This window comes from Sorex araneus, chromosome 9, assembly GCF_027595985.1.
Source record: "Sorex araneus isolate mSorAra2 chromosome 9, mSorAra2.pri, whole genome shotgun sequence".
NCBI classification, from domain to species: Eukaryota; Metazoa; Chordata; class Mammalia; order Eulipotyphla; family Soricidae; genus Sorex; species Sorex araneus.
In genome coordinates, this window is record NC_073310.1 from 44,040,471 (window position 1) to 44,054,587 (window position 14,117).

Genomic DNA, 14,117 nt, shown 5'->3' on the forward strand with positions numbered 1-14,117 from the left:
CTTTCTCAAAAGTTACTGTTCACTGTCATTATTTATTGTTCAGTTAATGATCTCCATCATCTGAAAAAAAGTTATTCCACATTAAACCTCCATTGGCCCAGGCCATGCAGCTTTCAGATGTGATAGAAAGGAGAAAGGATGTGGGATTTTAAAGTCAGATCACATGAATTCAAAGGAAGTTTCTGGCTGCCATGTGACTCTAGGTAAGTCAACTCCCCTTTCTGTGTCTCAGTTAGAAAATGGAAAACTGTCAATGTCATAGGATTGTGAGAAATCCTATGTTTCTCCTCAAATGAAGAGCCATGGAAGGTATCTGCAATATGTGAAACACTGTGGAAATAAGAATGAATTGATGCATATTATGAATGCTATAATGTTATTCATATGAGATTCATACATCTGTAAGCCATAAAGCACTATGTAAGATGAATATTAATTACTCCTAAAAAATCATCAAATCAAAACTCAGTTTCAGTAAATAACCTCAGAATCTGAACTCCGGAACCTCCTTCTGTATAAGTCTAAACTTCCTCCTTCCACATCTACTGTGTTTTGAGGACTTGGATCTGCTATAATGAGCCACTTCAAGCGTGAGGGCAGGAGGACGCAAAAACTAAAAACATACAGCACTGCTTCGTGGTGAGAAGAGGCCCCAGAAGAGGACCCAGCTGCTCCTTCAGTAGTGGGAGAAGAGGACCAGAGTCTGTTTCTCTGGATAAAGGTCACTCTCATCAGAACTGACTTTCAACCAGCCCCAGAGATGCCTCCCCCAGTCACAGACCCCCGTAAGGGACTTCAAGGAATCCAGCTCCCAAATAGATCACATTAAATTCTCCTTTTGTGGCTGATGTTGTTTTTGTTTGGGGACTATACCTGGCATTACTCAGGGTTTACTTCTAGTTCTGTGCTCAGGGCTCACTCCTGGAGGGGACTGGGGGACCATAGGCAGTGCCAGGCATGAAACATCAAACATTATACTCTCAGACACCCCCCCCCGTTTTATTAATTCTCTCTCTCCTCTCTCCCTTTTCCCCCTCTTTTCCAGCCTCAAAAGACAGAATTTTGTCAAATTTCTAGAAACTGAATGCCTTTTTAAAATTAATTGTTCTTTCAGTATTAATATTGCAAACCACAATGCCCAAAAGGAGAAAGAGAGAGAGAGAGAAAGAGAAAGAGAGAGAGAGAGAGAGAGAGAGAGAGAGAGAGAAGAAAAAAAAAGTGCCTGCCAAAGAAGTAGACAAGGGGTGGGGGTGGGTGTGAGTGGAGGGAACCTGGGGACACTGGTGCTGGGAAATGTACACTAGTGGAGGGATGGGTGTTGGAACACTGTATGACTGAAATCCAATCATAAATGGCTTTGTAATGCTCTAAAAAAAAGATGACAAAAAATTTATTGTTCTTGTTGTTTTCCTCCAACTGCCTGTTTACCAACCCTCTGGAGACAAATGGAACCATAGTGGGGGCTAAAGGAGACAGCCAGGTCAGTGAGACACCCAAGTGGCTGCTGTGTTTTAAACAAAGAGCACAATATGCTTCGCAAACACCATTCATACACCTGAGTCACAGGTTTCAGATGAGAACTGGGTACATGTATAAATAGACTGTGTGTCAAACAGCAGAAAAGAAGGGAATTTTGGGGAATAAAGTCAAAATAATTGTGATCAATGGAAGCACAATCAAAATCTCAAGCTTTGTCATTATTTACAATACCCAGGTACAACTCCTACCCAGAAAAGGAGAGAATGTCAAATGGAAAATTCTAAATAAGCTAATGACTTTTCCTTCAACAAGATAAATAACATCACATCATAGAAGGAAGTTATAATCTTTTTGTCTCTGTTCTTGGCTGCAGATGCCCATGGCATTTTCTTAGCTTTTTGGGGTTTCTCAAAGTAAGGTCACTATGCCAAGTGTTGACCGAGGGACTGGCACTCAATGACTCTGGGATGCATTTGGATAGCAAGAAGAATACAATTGTTGGTATTGAATGGGTTGAAACATGATGAATGGGTTGAAATATTTTAACCAATCATTTTTTTTCCATGAGTGCCTCACCCAGGTCAGCTCTGCACTCCTCCATGTAACTCATTACCCACCTGTTGCCCCAATCCCAGCTCATGACGTCACATAATCAGACCACCTCAAAGCAGAATAGGAAAACAGACATTTCTGCAGGCTCAAGGCTAGTTACAGCTGAGGGCAAATCAGCATATTTCCTGGTCAGTCCCACTGAGCAGGTGCAGGGCCTGGCCCAGCGTTGGAGTAAATGTCCCATGAGTCTTGGGGTGCCTGCTATGTGCTGGAGGACTTGAGTAGAGTCCCCCAGACTCAGCTTTGATGTGGGTCTTCCCATTCCTCAGCGGTGACCTTCTAGTCTGCACTGGTTGTAGAGGAGCTCAGGGTGAGTGTGTAGGGAGCTGTCAGAAGAGGTGGATGCAGGATGTCTCGAGGATCACTCGGGAAAGAGTTCATGTTCCATCAGTGATTTCCCCCGTGTGTCACTGCCCCAGAGGGACCGACAACCCAAGTGTAGTGTAGGATGGGAAATGTCAAGGACCGTGAATCACAAGGTCACAACACACGAGCACAACCAGCTTGGCACTGCTGCTGTAGGACTCTGTCGGGGTCCACCAGCTCCTTCCACCCTTTTCCTCGCTGTGCCCTTCTCCAATCACCAGCGGAAATGGACTTCTCAGCCTGGAGCCTCCCTGCTGCCAATCTTGGATGATGTGTGTGGTCTTTGAGTTAAGAGCTCACCAACGTGTAGATCATGCTGGAAATGCAAAGGGAAGAGGAAAAGGAGGCATTAGTGGAGGGCCCACAAAGGACACAGATTCCCTAAAGAACCTCCCTGAAGCCAGACTCTCGGCTCCTTTCTCTTCCCTGTCTGTGGCTGCCTTTTGTCTGCACTCCCTCCTGCTTCTCACAATACAGGACCAAGCTTCAAATCCATGAGCAGACTGTGTGTCCCTTGGGTGAAAGATGTGATTGCTCTAAGTGTCCATGCTTATTCTCATCGCAAGGTTTATTAGCACTGCTGTTCCTCTTGCTTAGCCAGGGCAGGCCAGGGCCCCTAGGAGTGGATATGCTCCTGATTCCTGATCCCGCCAGGCTGTGTCTAGGGAATCCCAAATTCTGCAGGATCATGTGTTGGTGCTGGGGAGATGTTCATCACCACTATTACAAGTATCAGAGTGTGAACACAGACCCTCTGGGCATACAAACAAAATGAATTCTCCATCCAGGAACTCTTCAGCCTGCTTGCTTAGAACAAAACCCAGCTATTCAACACATGCCTTGTGAACTTGTGTTGGAAGGGGGTGCCCTGACATTAATCAGGGGGCAGGGGGGTTGCATCATGCATTCCTGTGCTCTTAGAAAAGATCAAAAGCTAATTCTGCAAGGAACATCCTGCAACAAAATATAGCAAGTTGTTCATTTTCAAGGGAAAAAACAAAAATTATCTCTTCATATGACAGGAAGTAAAAAAAAGATAATCCTTGAACTTGACCCAAAGGTAAGAAACAGAAGTGTTTTCTGTCTAACTCTAACTTCACTTCCTGCTACCAAGCCCTTATGGGCTCTTCTGAAAGCTGCAGTTCTAGCTATGAGAGCCTAACACAAGGCTCTCCGTGACCTAGCATCACTCATTGGGCCTGGAGCTAAGGGGTCTTACTTGACAAGGGGAGTTAAGTCAGAGGATGGTGGATTATTCAAGGTCCCACAGCGAGAGACAGAGGAGAGGAGCCAGAGCCTAACCCAGAGCCACACACTTGCTGTCGGAATGCAGTTCCCTGAGGATGCCTCGGTGTGCTCCAGCACTACCTTTCACCACTGGCTCAGTGTTGGTGGACACCATTCACAGGTGAGGAGATAACAGAGCATGTAAAGCCCCAGTATTCATCCCACAGGACCAAACAATCAAACGTCAGCAACGCTCAGGGTTTGAGGGGTACTTCTTAATGTGCCAGGCCCTTAGAGGCAGATGCAAATTAAAGAGATGAGGCCCCAGACACTAGGAAAATCACGAGGAAGGAACATTATAATAGAGAGAGAAGTAAACCCTAGGTGGTGGTGGGGAAGCAGGCATGATCCACAGTCATCGGGCAGAGGGGGCATGAGGGGGAACACTATGGTACGTGGAGAACCACAGCCTGCTTTAGTCTTGGACTTGAAACTTACCTTTCTACTGAGTTGACAAACTTCCCATTAGACTATCGGGTACTACTGATGCATTTGATATGTTTACCGGTATTAGTCTTAATCATAGCACTTGCATTTGTATTCACATCAGGATTAGCGAGTCTCCATACTATGAAACCTGCAGATGTCTCCTGGTCTCCCCGTGGTCTTAGCTGCGGCAGTGCTGGGTGCCCACGGGTAGCACTGTTAGAGCAACAGCTTTCAACTGGACACATTTCCTAGCCTCTTCAAGGCCCTTGGAAAGCTCAGACTGAAAGGCCAGACCCTCTTTGCAGGGTTCCCGGCTGCTGTTGTGCACATCCCCAGTCCCATTGCTCCACTCGGCTCTGACACAATCTCCATGTACACAGTCCCATGGTCCCTTCCTTCCCCAGCAAAGTGGCCCCAAGTGATGGTCCTGTGAGCACCACTGGTTCTTCAAAAGGGGCAGGTGAACTCCTGAGTTGGGAGAAGCAGGGGCTGCGGGTTCAAAGGATCCATGGGTTCAACTAAAAATATGACCCCAAAGGCTACAGACAATCCGGCAAGTAAGGCACTTTCCTTGCATGCGGCAGACCTGCGCTCCATCTCGAGCAGCCCCCATGGTCCCCTGAACACCTCAAGAGCAATCCCTGAGCATACCGAGCCAGAAGTCAGCCTGAGCACTGGTTGGTGTGACCCAAAATCCAAATCCAAATATATATACGTGTGTGTGTATCTATATACCTCATAGGGTTGGGCAGAAACCCTGCTCCCACCAAGGCCCCAGAAAGGCGGAGGAAGGTTGTTTAGGAAACAGAGTCATTAACGACTCTAGCACAGTGCCAAGATGAACTACAGGACTTGAGGACAGATCGTCAAACAGAATGTCTGGAACATAATCAGTTACAGAACGATCACACCCATCTGACTGGCAGTTCAAGCTGCCAACACCACCCCCACGCCGCCGCCAGCTCCTCTACACGCCTGCAGACTGAGCCGTTTTGCTCCCTGTCTGTGGGGTTCACGCACCTCAAGGCCATGGACTCCAGCAGTTATGGCAACAGAAGCCAAATGAGGGAGCCTGAGCGGCCTGACTTGAGGGATTCTGACTCGCCTTCTTCTTCCAGCCAGGCCCTGCTAGCTCCTGCTCGTGGTGCTGCCTGGAGGAGGAGCAGCGCTGCCTCTGGGCCCTCGGCTCAATGCTGCTCTCCACAGCCCCACCGAGGGAAGGCTGACACACTCCAGTGAGGAAACCCAGTGGCCATACTGCCCCTTGGGGCGACGGGGTCAAGCTCGTGAGAGCTGGGGCCCACTGCCCACAACTCCCAAGACAGGCGTCACTGAGACTTGAAGTCAGTCCCGAGATCTTTGAAAATCTCCTGATGGGCACCTCAGAACTCTGCAGGTTCTAGCAGACTACGTTCCAGAAACTTCCATAGAGGCCCAGAGCCTGGACCAAACCTGAAGAATGAAGTGAATAACTCTGAATCTCCTCACGGGTTGAGTTCTTCCAGAAATAACTCTTCTGCATTTCCATCTCGTGAGGATCCCAGATGGGGTGGGGGACTGAGTGGCACCCCCAGGCGGCAAGATGCCTGGCCCCAGAAATTCCAAACAGGCAAAGATTCAGAGTCCAGGAATCCGCCTTTTGAAGAAACATCCTCTTCTTCCTGCAATGTGCCCAATGCTGGTCCAGGATGTCCAAAGAATACACTTCACTAAAGGCTTTTCTAGAGGATACCTAAGAGGGTAGCAGTCTTTGAGGTCGGGTTTGAGCTGGGCTGATGGCTGTGACTGTGGGAAAATGACCGAAGACCTCAGAATCCATTTCCTCATTGCTAACACAGAGTTGATGATAGTAGTCTACTCAGAGGCCCAGCTATAAATGGAACGTTCTTAGCAAAGTCAGGCTCGGTTTTATTTTCCTAATTTATTTTTTCACTTTTAGGCACTGTGATTTACAACAATGTTAATGAGAGGATTTCATGTCTAGAATATTCCAGCACCACACCCTCCACCAGAGTGTCCCCTTCCCCCCACCTTTATCTCTGTCCCCCTACCCTCTCACAAACACCTACCCCACATGATAAGCTCAGCGCCCATGTTTTGTTGGCTATTTATTATTCCATAATTGTTCACTTTTTTTCCCCACATATGAGGGGAGCATTCTGTATCTGTCCCTGTCCATTGGATCAACTTCACACAGCATGATATTTTCAAAATCCATCAACAAACTGCACAATTTTGTCTTTTCTTCAACTGGCTGGGTTTTAAACACTGAGCAAATGCAGTTACTTCCCAGCTTGCTCCAGCGCCACCTGAACTCCAAGGTGACCTTGAAACCTAATCTCCACTCTCCTTTCCCTCCCCTAATGATCACCGCCACTGGGGGGAACCAGGGGACAGGTGAGATGAACTCAAGAGGAGCAGCAGGAAGGAAAGAGGAAGAGGCGCTTTTAGAAAAGGCACTCCCCAAGGCGTCGAACCATGAGACGATCTGTTCCGAGCTGCCAGCTTAGCTAGGAAGTTTTGCATCAAAGGTGAAGAGGGGGGAAACTTCGGAAACTGGATGGCAAAGTCACCATGTTCTACCTAATTAGGACCATGTTATGCAATATTGGGAGAATTCCAAGGTAAGCGTTTAATGACTCTGTGGAGTGGGGTAGCCTCTAGGGGTCTCTGTTAGGAATACAGCAGCTAACAAATGGGTGGGGAAGGGGGAGGCAGAGGATCTTAGTGGAAGAAGGGTGGCAGGGAACGGGGGAGGCAGGGGCTGCTAAAAGAGAGGGGGGAAAGCTGCACTTCCTGAGATTGCCCTAAAACATTGCTAGACTGTGTTCTAATCCACAGCCCTGTGCACACCTGGAGGCACGACCAGCGTCTCAGCTCCAAGCCTTACCCAGTGTCCTTCCCCTATACCAGATAGCCGAGATCAAACCCAGTATCCACTGTTTTACCTTGCAAAGACTGGGAGGCTGGCCCCCAAATTCCCTCCATTGCTGCAGGAGCCAAGAATCTTACCAGTACAGGTAGTAGAAGAAGGAGAGGAGATAGAAGGCCAGCTTACACCAGGCCTCCTTCTGGCAGTAACTCAGGGTGTCGGCGTTCATGACCACTGGCGGGTCATAGGCTAGTTCAGAGCTGTCAGCCGGACAGTGGAAGTACCTGTGGGTGAAAAGGATACAGCATCACCATGACTGAGGCTCAGAAGGAACATCTCAAGTGCTCAGGCCATGCTCTCCTAAGGCAGGTCATCCCTGGGGGAATTGCTGCTAAGAGCCATTTGTCTCCCCCAAATCACAGACTGGATGCTCCAAGGGAAGGCAAGATGCGTCACTTAGTATCAGCTGGGAGGTCCCAGGAGGAGCCTTGTTGCCCAGCGTGTAGAGAGGGGTTCAAAGCCTTGACCATGCTGGAATAGGTGCAGAAGAAGGCGGGGTCCTGGAGGGACCATTGCTATCCCCAGGTGCTGCTCTCCAACACTCTAGTAGAATCACAAATTCCCATATTTCACCGCATAATCATCACCATCCCATAGCTGCCACACCCTGGTTTGAAGGAACACAAGCATAAGTTTTTTTGTCTGTTTTTTTTTCTTTTCATTCCTGAGCCACACCCAACAGTGCTCAGAACTCACTCCTGGCAGGCCTTGGGGGGAGCATATATCACGCCAAGGATCAAACTCCAGCCAGCCATGTACAAGGCAAACACCCTGCCCACCGTGCTATCTCTACAGCTCCCCCATAAATTTGATTGGGGGGGAGGTACGGTGGGTTTTTTCCATTTCTTTTTTGTTATGAAGTCACACCTGGCAGTGCTCAATGCATACTCCTGCCTCTGTGCTCAGGGAACCATATGGGGTGCTGGGGAACCTGAGTCAGCCTCATGAAAGGCAGGTACCCTACCCTCTGTACGATTTCTCTAACCCATATAAGTTTTATTTTAAGCTTCATGTAATGATCATACCCTACCTTTTTTGGGTTTTTTGGTTTTTTTTTTCCAAAAGAAAACACTTGGAATAAAATTGCCAAAGATCATATGGAGAAATGTTGTACTTTGGACTAAATATCACCCTGTACTGAGACATCTTTCCAAATCTTGGCCACTCTGGGAGGCACTTCATCTTCCCTGGCATGTGAAGAAATTGACAGGTATTTGACAGAAGGATCCAGAAAGGCAAACTGGCCATCACAGAGCATGAGCAGCTTCAAGGGAGACTGGAGAAGTAACAGGACATGACAGGAAGAGTGGACGAATCAGAGAAGCCAACACAGTACCCAAAGTGGGTGGTCCTACCACCACACCCAGGGAGACAGTTGCGGTGGGGCAGTACCCTTGAGTGTAATGGGGGAGGGGGCATTTTCTGTTCGTTCACTTAGAGAAGGTAGCTTTTAAAGGGGACAGTGGCTCATTTTTTTTTCTATTTCTGAAAAAGAAGTGGGTGATGGACCAAATAAGCTTGGGAACCTCTGGTCCAAAGCAATCTTTACTTCTCAATATCACAGTGGCGCCACGGGAACTGGTGGTGTTTGGAGAAGAGGGACTGGGGGAAGGTGAACAGCTCCCATGAGGCCGGGAAAGGCTGAAGATCTCCCTGCTGCACAAGGACCAGGATGCTGGGCTGGGGCCAGGAGCCACAAGCACAGCCTTTGAAGACCACCCATGGAACACAGCTCCTAGCAGAGCTGGCACTTCCATCCCCCATTCCCTTCAGAGGCTCCTTCTGACATTATCTGTCATCCACACCCGCCAGGGCGAACTCCCCAACCAGATTAAATGGATTCTGCCAGCTCTTGGCTTTCCAGTCTACTCTCAGGAGCTCATTGCAAATTCTGTTTGCTGGTGTTCTGGCCTGGTTCCCCAGTGGCCTCACTAAGTGGACAAGAGGCTCAGTGAAAAAACACAGAATGTTCCTTGCTGGTGTCCAGGCCACCAGCCACTGATCTCTTTTGTTTGTTTGTTTGTGTTAGGGCCACATCCAGCAATGCTCAGGGATTCCTCCTGGCTCTATACTCAGGAATCACTCTTGGCCGTGCTTGGGGGACAATACGCAAAGCCAGGGATCGAGCCCAGGATGGCTACATGCCAGGCAAGCACCCTCCCTGCTGTACTCTCTCTGCTGCCCCAGACACTCACCTCTCTGAGCCTGGGCATTCTCATCAGCAAAGGGGCTAAAAGTGCTGCCTACTTCAGGCTGTGCTAGCTATGAATGATGGGAGGTGCTGGGCACAAATGATGCACACAAGACGGGCACCAAATAAATGGCAGCAATTCTGCTTTTATGTAGGTAAATAGCTCATTACCAGAGGCTCTGTGTGGAAACACCAGGTTGGACTGTTGGGGGCATGGAAAGAGGCTGTTCTAGGACTCTGTTTTTAATGTTTGTGGGGGCCCACACCTGGCAGCACTCAGGGGACCTTTATTAGAGCCAGAGTGGCAGCTACAGCCACATGCAAGGCAGGGCTTTAACCTCTGAACCATCTCTCCAGTCCCAGGTCTCTGGCTTGAAAGGTCCTCTTTATTGCTTTTTTCTGAATACTAGGAAATGGCCCAGATCTAAGCTAGAACCCATCAGGATTGTAACAAACAGAAGACACAGTTTCCATGGGAAGGTGATTACAGGGAATCCTTCTAGAAAGAGAGATCCCATGAGGAGGGGCCTCGACTGGCTCCCTTTTCCCTCCTGTGTGAAGCAGTGAAAGACAGGAGCGCCGTGCACCTGTTAGAAATTTGCAGGCTGACCACATTGTTAATCGCCTGTGAATCAAATAATCATAACTTCCCCTCCCCTCCCCTAACATCCTCCCCTGCCCCCATGCCTAGGCAAAGTCAGGCAAAATCTCAGGGATTAAGCAAGACAAACAGGAACTAGAGAGATAGCACAAGGGTTAAGGTGCTTGCCTTGCATGCAGCCAACCCCAGTTGGATCCCCAGCCCTGAATATGAAGCCCCTAGCACTATCAAAAGTGATCCCTGAGTGCAAAGTCAGGAGTAATCTCTGAGCACTGCTGGGTGTAGCCCCAAAACCAAAATAAATGATGGGCCTGAAATCTATAGTGTGAGAATATGAGAGTCCCTTTCTGGAAGCAGCACCTTATTCTATTCTTTAGGTTTTGACACCTAAAGAATACAGACACCTTTACACCCATAGTGGCCTCAAGTTCCTGGTAGGACGATACTGGCCAGTAGACACTGTGCATAGGAGCCTGCCTCCTTGTCCAGTGCCCATCTCCTCATGATCAGACTAACAACCCAGCATTTGCTCTGCCATTTCAAAGAATGTTCATAGTATAGTCTTCAACTGTGTCTGCACCTGCTTCCCTCATAATTGTGCATTTTTCTGAAAAGTTCCAAGATATGTGTAGTTTATTCTGTCACATAACTCTATTGCCCTCCATAGAGCCAGCTCCCTGACCTCCTTTTGAAGCTTGCTCTCCAGCCTACCAATTAAATATCCTGCCTGACTTACTGTATTTCACCATTTAGTTGTCACCACTGTATAACTGCCATACCCTGTTTTTAAATAATACTGTCACCATATTTTAAAAAGCTTTGCATAATGGTGACATCCTGCTTTTTACCCCAATTAAAAAATTAATAAAAGCAGAAAAACTTTAAGGATAATGCAGTAAATAGCAATAAATTGCTTTCTTGCCCCAAATGCCCGTTTTGCCTTTTCAGTTGTTCTTGTGATTTGTGGAAGCAGCCTGGGCAGTGAATGAGAAATCAGGGCCCAGAGCAGCCCCCGGGGCCGATGTGCCTAGTGAGCTTAAGCCACACCATAGACGGGGTAGGACTTAACTCTGGTCCTGCGATGAATTGAATTGGGTGTCTCTAGGCACTAACTGGGCCTGTGTTAGTGTCATTCCATGTGTGGAAAACAGAAAGGGAGTGACTCACCCAGGACATCTTTGTTTGGGCTTTGGTTTAATTTGGGGCTGTGCCCAGCCATGATCAGGGCTTACTTGTGGGTCTGCGCTGAGGGATCACACCTGGCAGGGCTCGGGGAATCAGAGTTGGTGCTGGAGATTGAACCTGGGTTGGCTGTGTGTAAGGCAAGTGCCTTAACTCCTGTACTAGCTCTCCAATCCCACCCAGGATATTTTACGCCACAGTTGACTTCTATTTGACTTATCTCAGGGCTCAGATCTGAGTAGCTTACCTAAAACAGCATTTCCTTATGTAATTGAATCCTTTTCCTTCCTCTCCAAAGCTAGAATTTCTTCTGTCCCCCTGCCTCAAATAATGGCACTAACACCCTCTTACCCACGTGGCCAAGATGTTCCCCTCCCCCACCTCCTGCACCAAATTTTTGGCCAATTTTTGTTGAGTTCACGTACATAAATCTTCTTCTCTCTCCCACCCAGCTTCCCTTACCCAAGTCAAACCTTCACCATCTCTTCATCTGTAATTTCCCCAGATGAACTTCCCCAAATTAAACTTCTAAGTTTAATTTCATCTTCAAAGCATCACCTCTATCGGCATGGGCGACCTCCTTCTACCTCTCCATCGTTCCTGAAGGCCAGCAGCCATGCCCACACCCCATGCTGCCACCACATAAGCTCACCTACTGGCTGTCCCAGAGACTCATAAATAAATCTCAAAAGAGATCATCAACTAGCTGCAAAATTTCTCAGATACTCATTCTGGGCTGAGACTTCCAGGGAGATCTCAGAGGTGGACAGGCCAGCTGCCTTTCTAGCAAAGCCTTGGCAGCTGCACCCATACCCCAAAGCAGCCACCGTGCCTCTGGCCGAACTGCCCAATTAAATATTCTGGATTTTCTGGAACTCTTGGTTACATTTGTGGCTCTTCAACATCTCCAAAGTCCACAGTACAGACAATCCAGCTGCAGCACACCAGATTGGATGGGGATGTGACACAGAAGCCAAACAATTTTGATAAATAAAAACATGCACCAACAGCTTAGTAAACCCTCAGAAAAGGACTTAATGTCCCCATGGTGAAATGCAACAATTTTCATAAATTTTCTTCTATGGAAATATTTTTTATCATCCTGTTAGCTGTTTAGTGGTAACAAGCACTATAAAATAAATTATTGTTGGTCTGTTACAGGAGCATGCTTGAGAGGTGGTTAGGAAAATGGAGACAATGGTGGATGAAATTGGTGCTGAAATATTGAATGCCTATAACAAATCATTATGAACAACCATGGTGTTAAAGTGGGAGAAGAAAATCACCTCCAACCCATATCAACTCTGAAACTAGGATTAACTGTATCAACTCCAACCCATATCAACTCTGAAACTAGGATTAACTGTATCTCTGTCATCGCATTGTTCGTCGATTTACTCGAGTGTGCACCAGTAACATCTCTATTCCTCCCAGTCCTGAGATTTTAGCAGCCTCTCCTTACTTGTTTTTCCCAATGATTGGAGGCTCTTTCATGGTCAGGGGATTGAAATCTATTGTTACTGTTTTTAGCATATCGAATACGCATATCGGTAGCTTGCCAGGCTCTGCCTGCCTGTATGGGAAGGAAATTCTCGGTAGCTTGCTGGGCTCTCTGAGAGGTATGTGTGTGTGTGTGTGTGTGTGTGTGTGTGTGTGTGTATATACACATGTATATATATATATATATATATATACATCATCATCATCATCATCATCATCATCATCATCTCGTTGATCATCGAATTTCTCAAGCAGTCTTAGTAATGTCTCCATTCATCCTAGCCCTGAGATTTTAGAAGCCTCTCTTTACTCGTCCTTTCCAATAGTGCTGCATTGGAGGCTCTTTCAGGGTTGGGAGAATGAGACCTATCATTGTAACTATATATATATATATATATACATATATATTAGTCTCTACAATTTGTTGTCTACTGTCTGAACTCTATCAAATATGATGTGTTAATTATGGAAAATGGGTAGGAAGTGTCTTATAATGTGTCCAGAAAATGGCCTCGAGTGCGGTGGTGGTTGGGTAGTGGAGATCAGCTGCCAAGGCTGGGTCCCTTGGGGTGGAGAGGGTTCTCACCCACCCCTCTGTGGGGTGCCCCAAGTGAAACTAGGGTTACTTTTCTGAAAATTGGGTCTGGTCAAGTTCACATTTATTTTCTCTTCCCAAGTTTCTGTAACTGACTATTCCCCACAGAACAAACCAATTCAAGCTTCCTCCTCAAAACATTTCAGGCCGCAGTGTCTAAGTTCCAGCTGTCAGCCTATCTATGCTTACTCCCGCATGAAGTCCACATCTGGTCACACTGAACAACGACTGTTTCCCAAACACATTCAGAGTTCAACTCTGGACATTTGCAAATGCTAGTTCTTCACTTGGAATGGGCTTTTCCAGATGCCCCTATGTTGTTCTTCTAGTTCAATTTAAATGTTTCTATACTCTACTTATATGCCTTGGGTATCTGTTTATATATTCCCCTCTATTCCTTATGGCACATATGACATTTTTGTTTTTGTTTGTTTGTGGACCACAGTTGGCAATGCTCGGGGCTATTCCTGGCTCTGCACTCAAGGATCACTCCTGGAAGGGCTCTGCGGACTACATGGGGTGCCAGGGATCAAACCTGGGTTGGCAGCATACAAGGAAAATGTCATACCCAACATGATAGTTTTAATATCACATCATTTCTGGTACATTGTATGCTTTCCCATGTTGGCTAAATGAAGGCATCATTCTCTAGACGGAATGAAATAGGGGCTATGTATTACAGTGAAATGACACTGTGGAAATGCTCCCAGAAAACAAAGCTCTGAAAGCTGGGGGTGGAAGGTAATAATTTCATCCGCACAGTTTCATGCTTTACAACCTCTGTAATTATCCTCCTGCTACCAGTACAGTGACTATATTATACCCAACACTTAAGTCCTATGTGTTAGGTATGATCTTAGCAAGGAACAGAATACTTAGGAATGCATTTCTTTTCTCCTTCCTATTCCTCTATGTTGCTGCTGCAAAGACCAGGTGGTCACAC

General features: G+C 47.0%; 1 protein-coding gene across 1 annotated transcript in view; it reads right to left on the reverse strand.

Moving 5' to 3' along the window:
• Positions 1–1,671: 1,671 nt before the first annotated feature.
• Positions 1,672–14,117, reverse strand: part of CNIH3 (cornichon family AMPA receptor auxiliary protein 3) — a 122,596-nt gene continuing 110,150 nt past the window's right edge. The window contains exons 5-6 of the mRNA XM_004605420.2: positions 7,186–7,329; positions 1,672–2,773 (exon numbers count right to left, since the gene is read on the reverse strand). Coding sequence (XP_004605477.1) covers positions 2,746–2,773; positions 7,186–7,329 — 172 coding nt within the window. The 3' untranslated portion in view covers positions 1,672–2,745. The remainder of the gene's footprint in view (positions 2,774–7,185; positions 7,330–14,117) is intronic.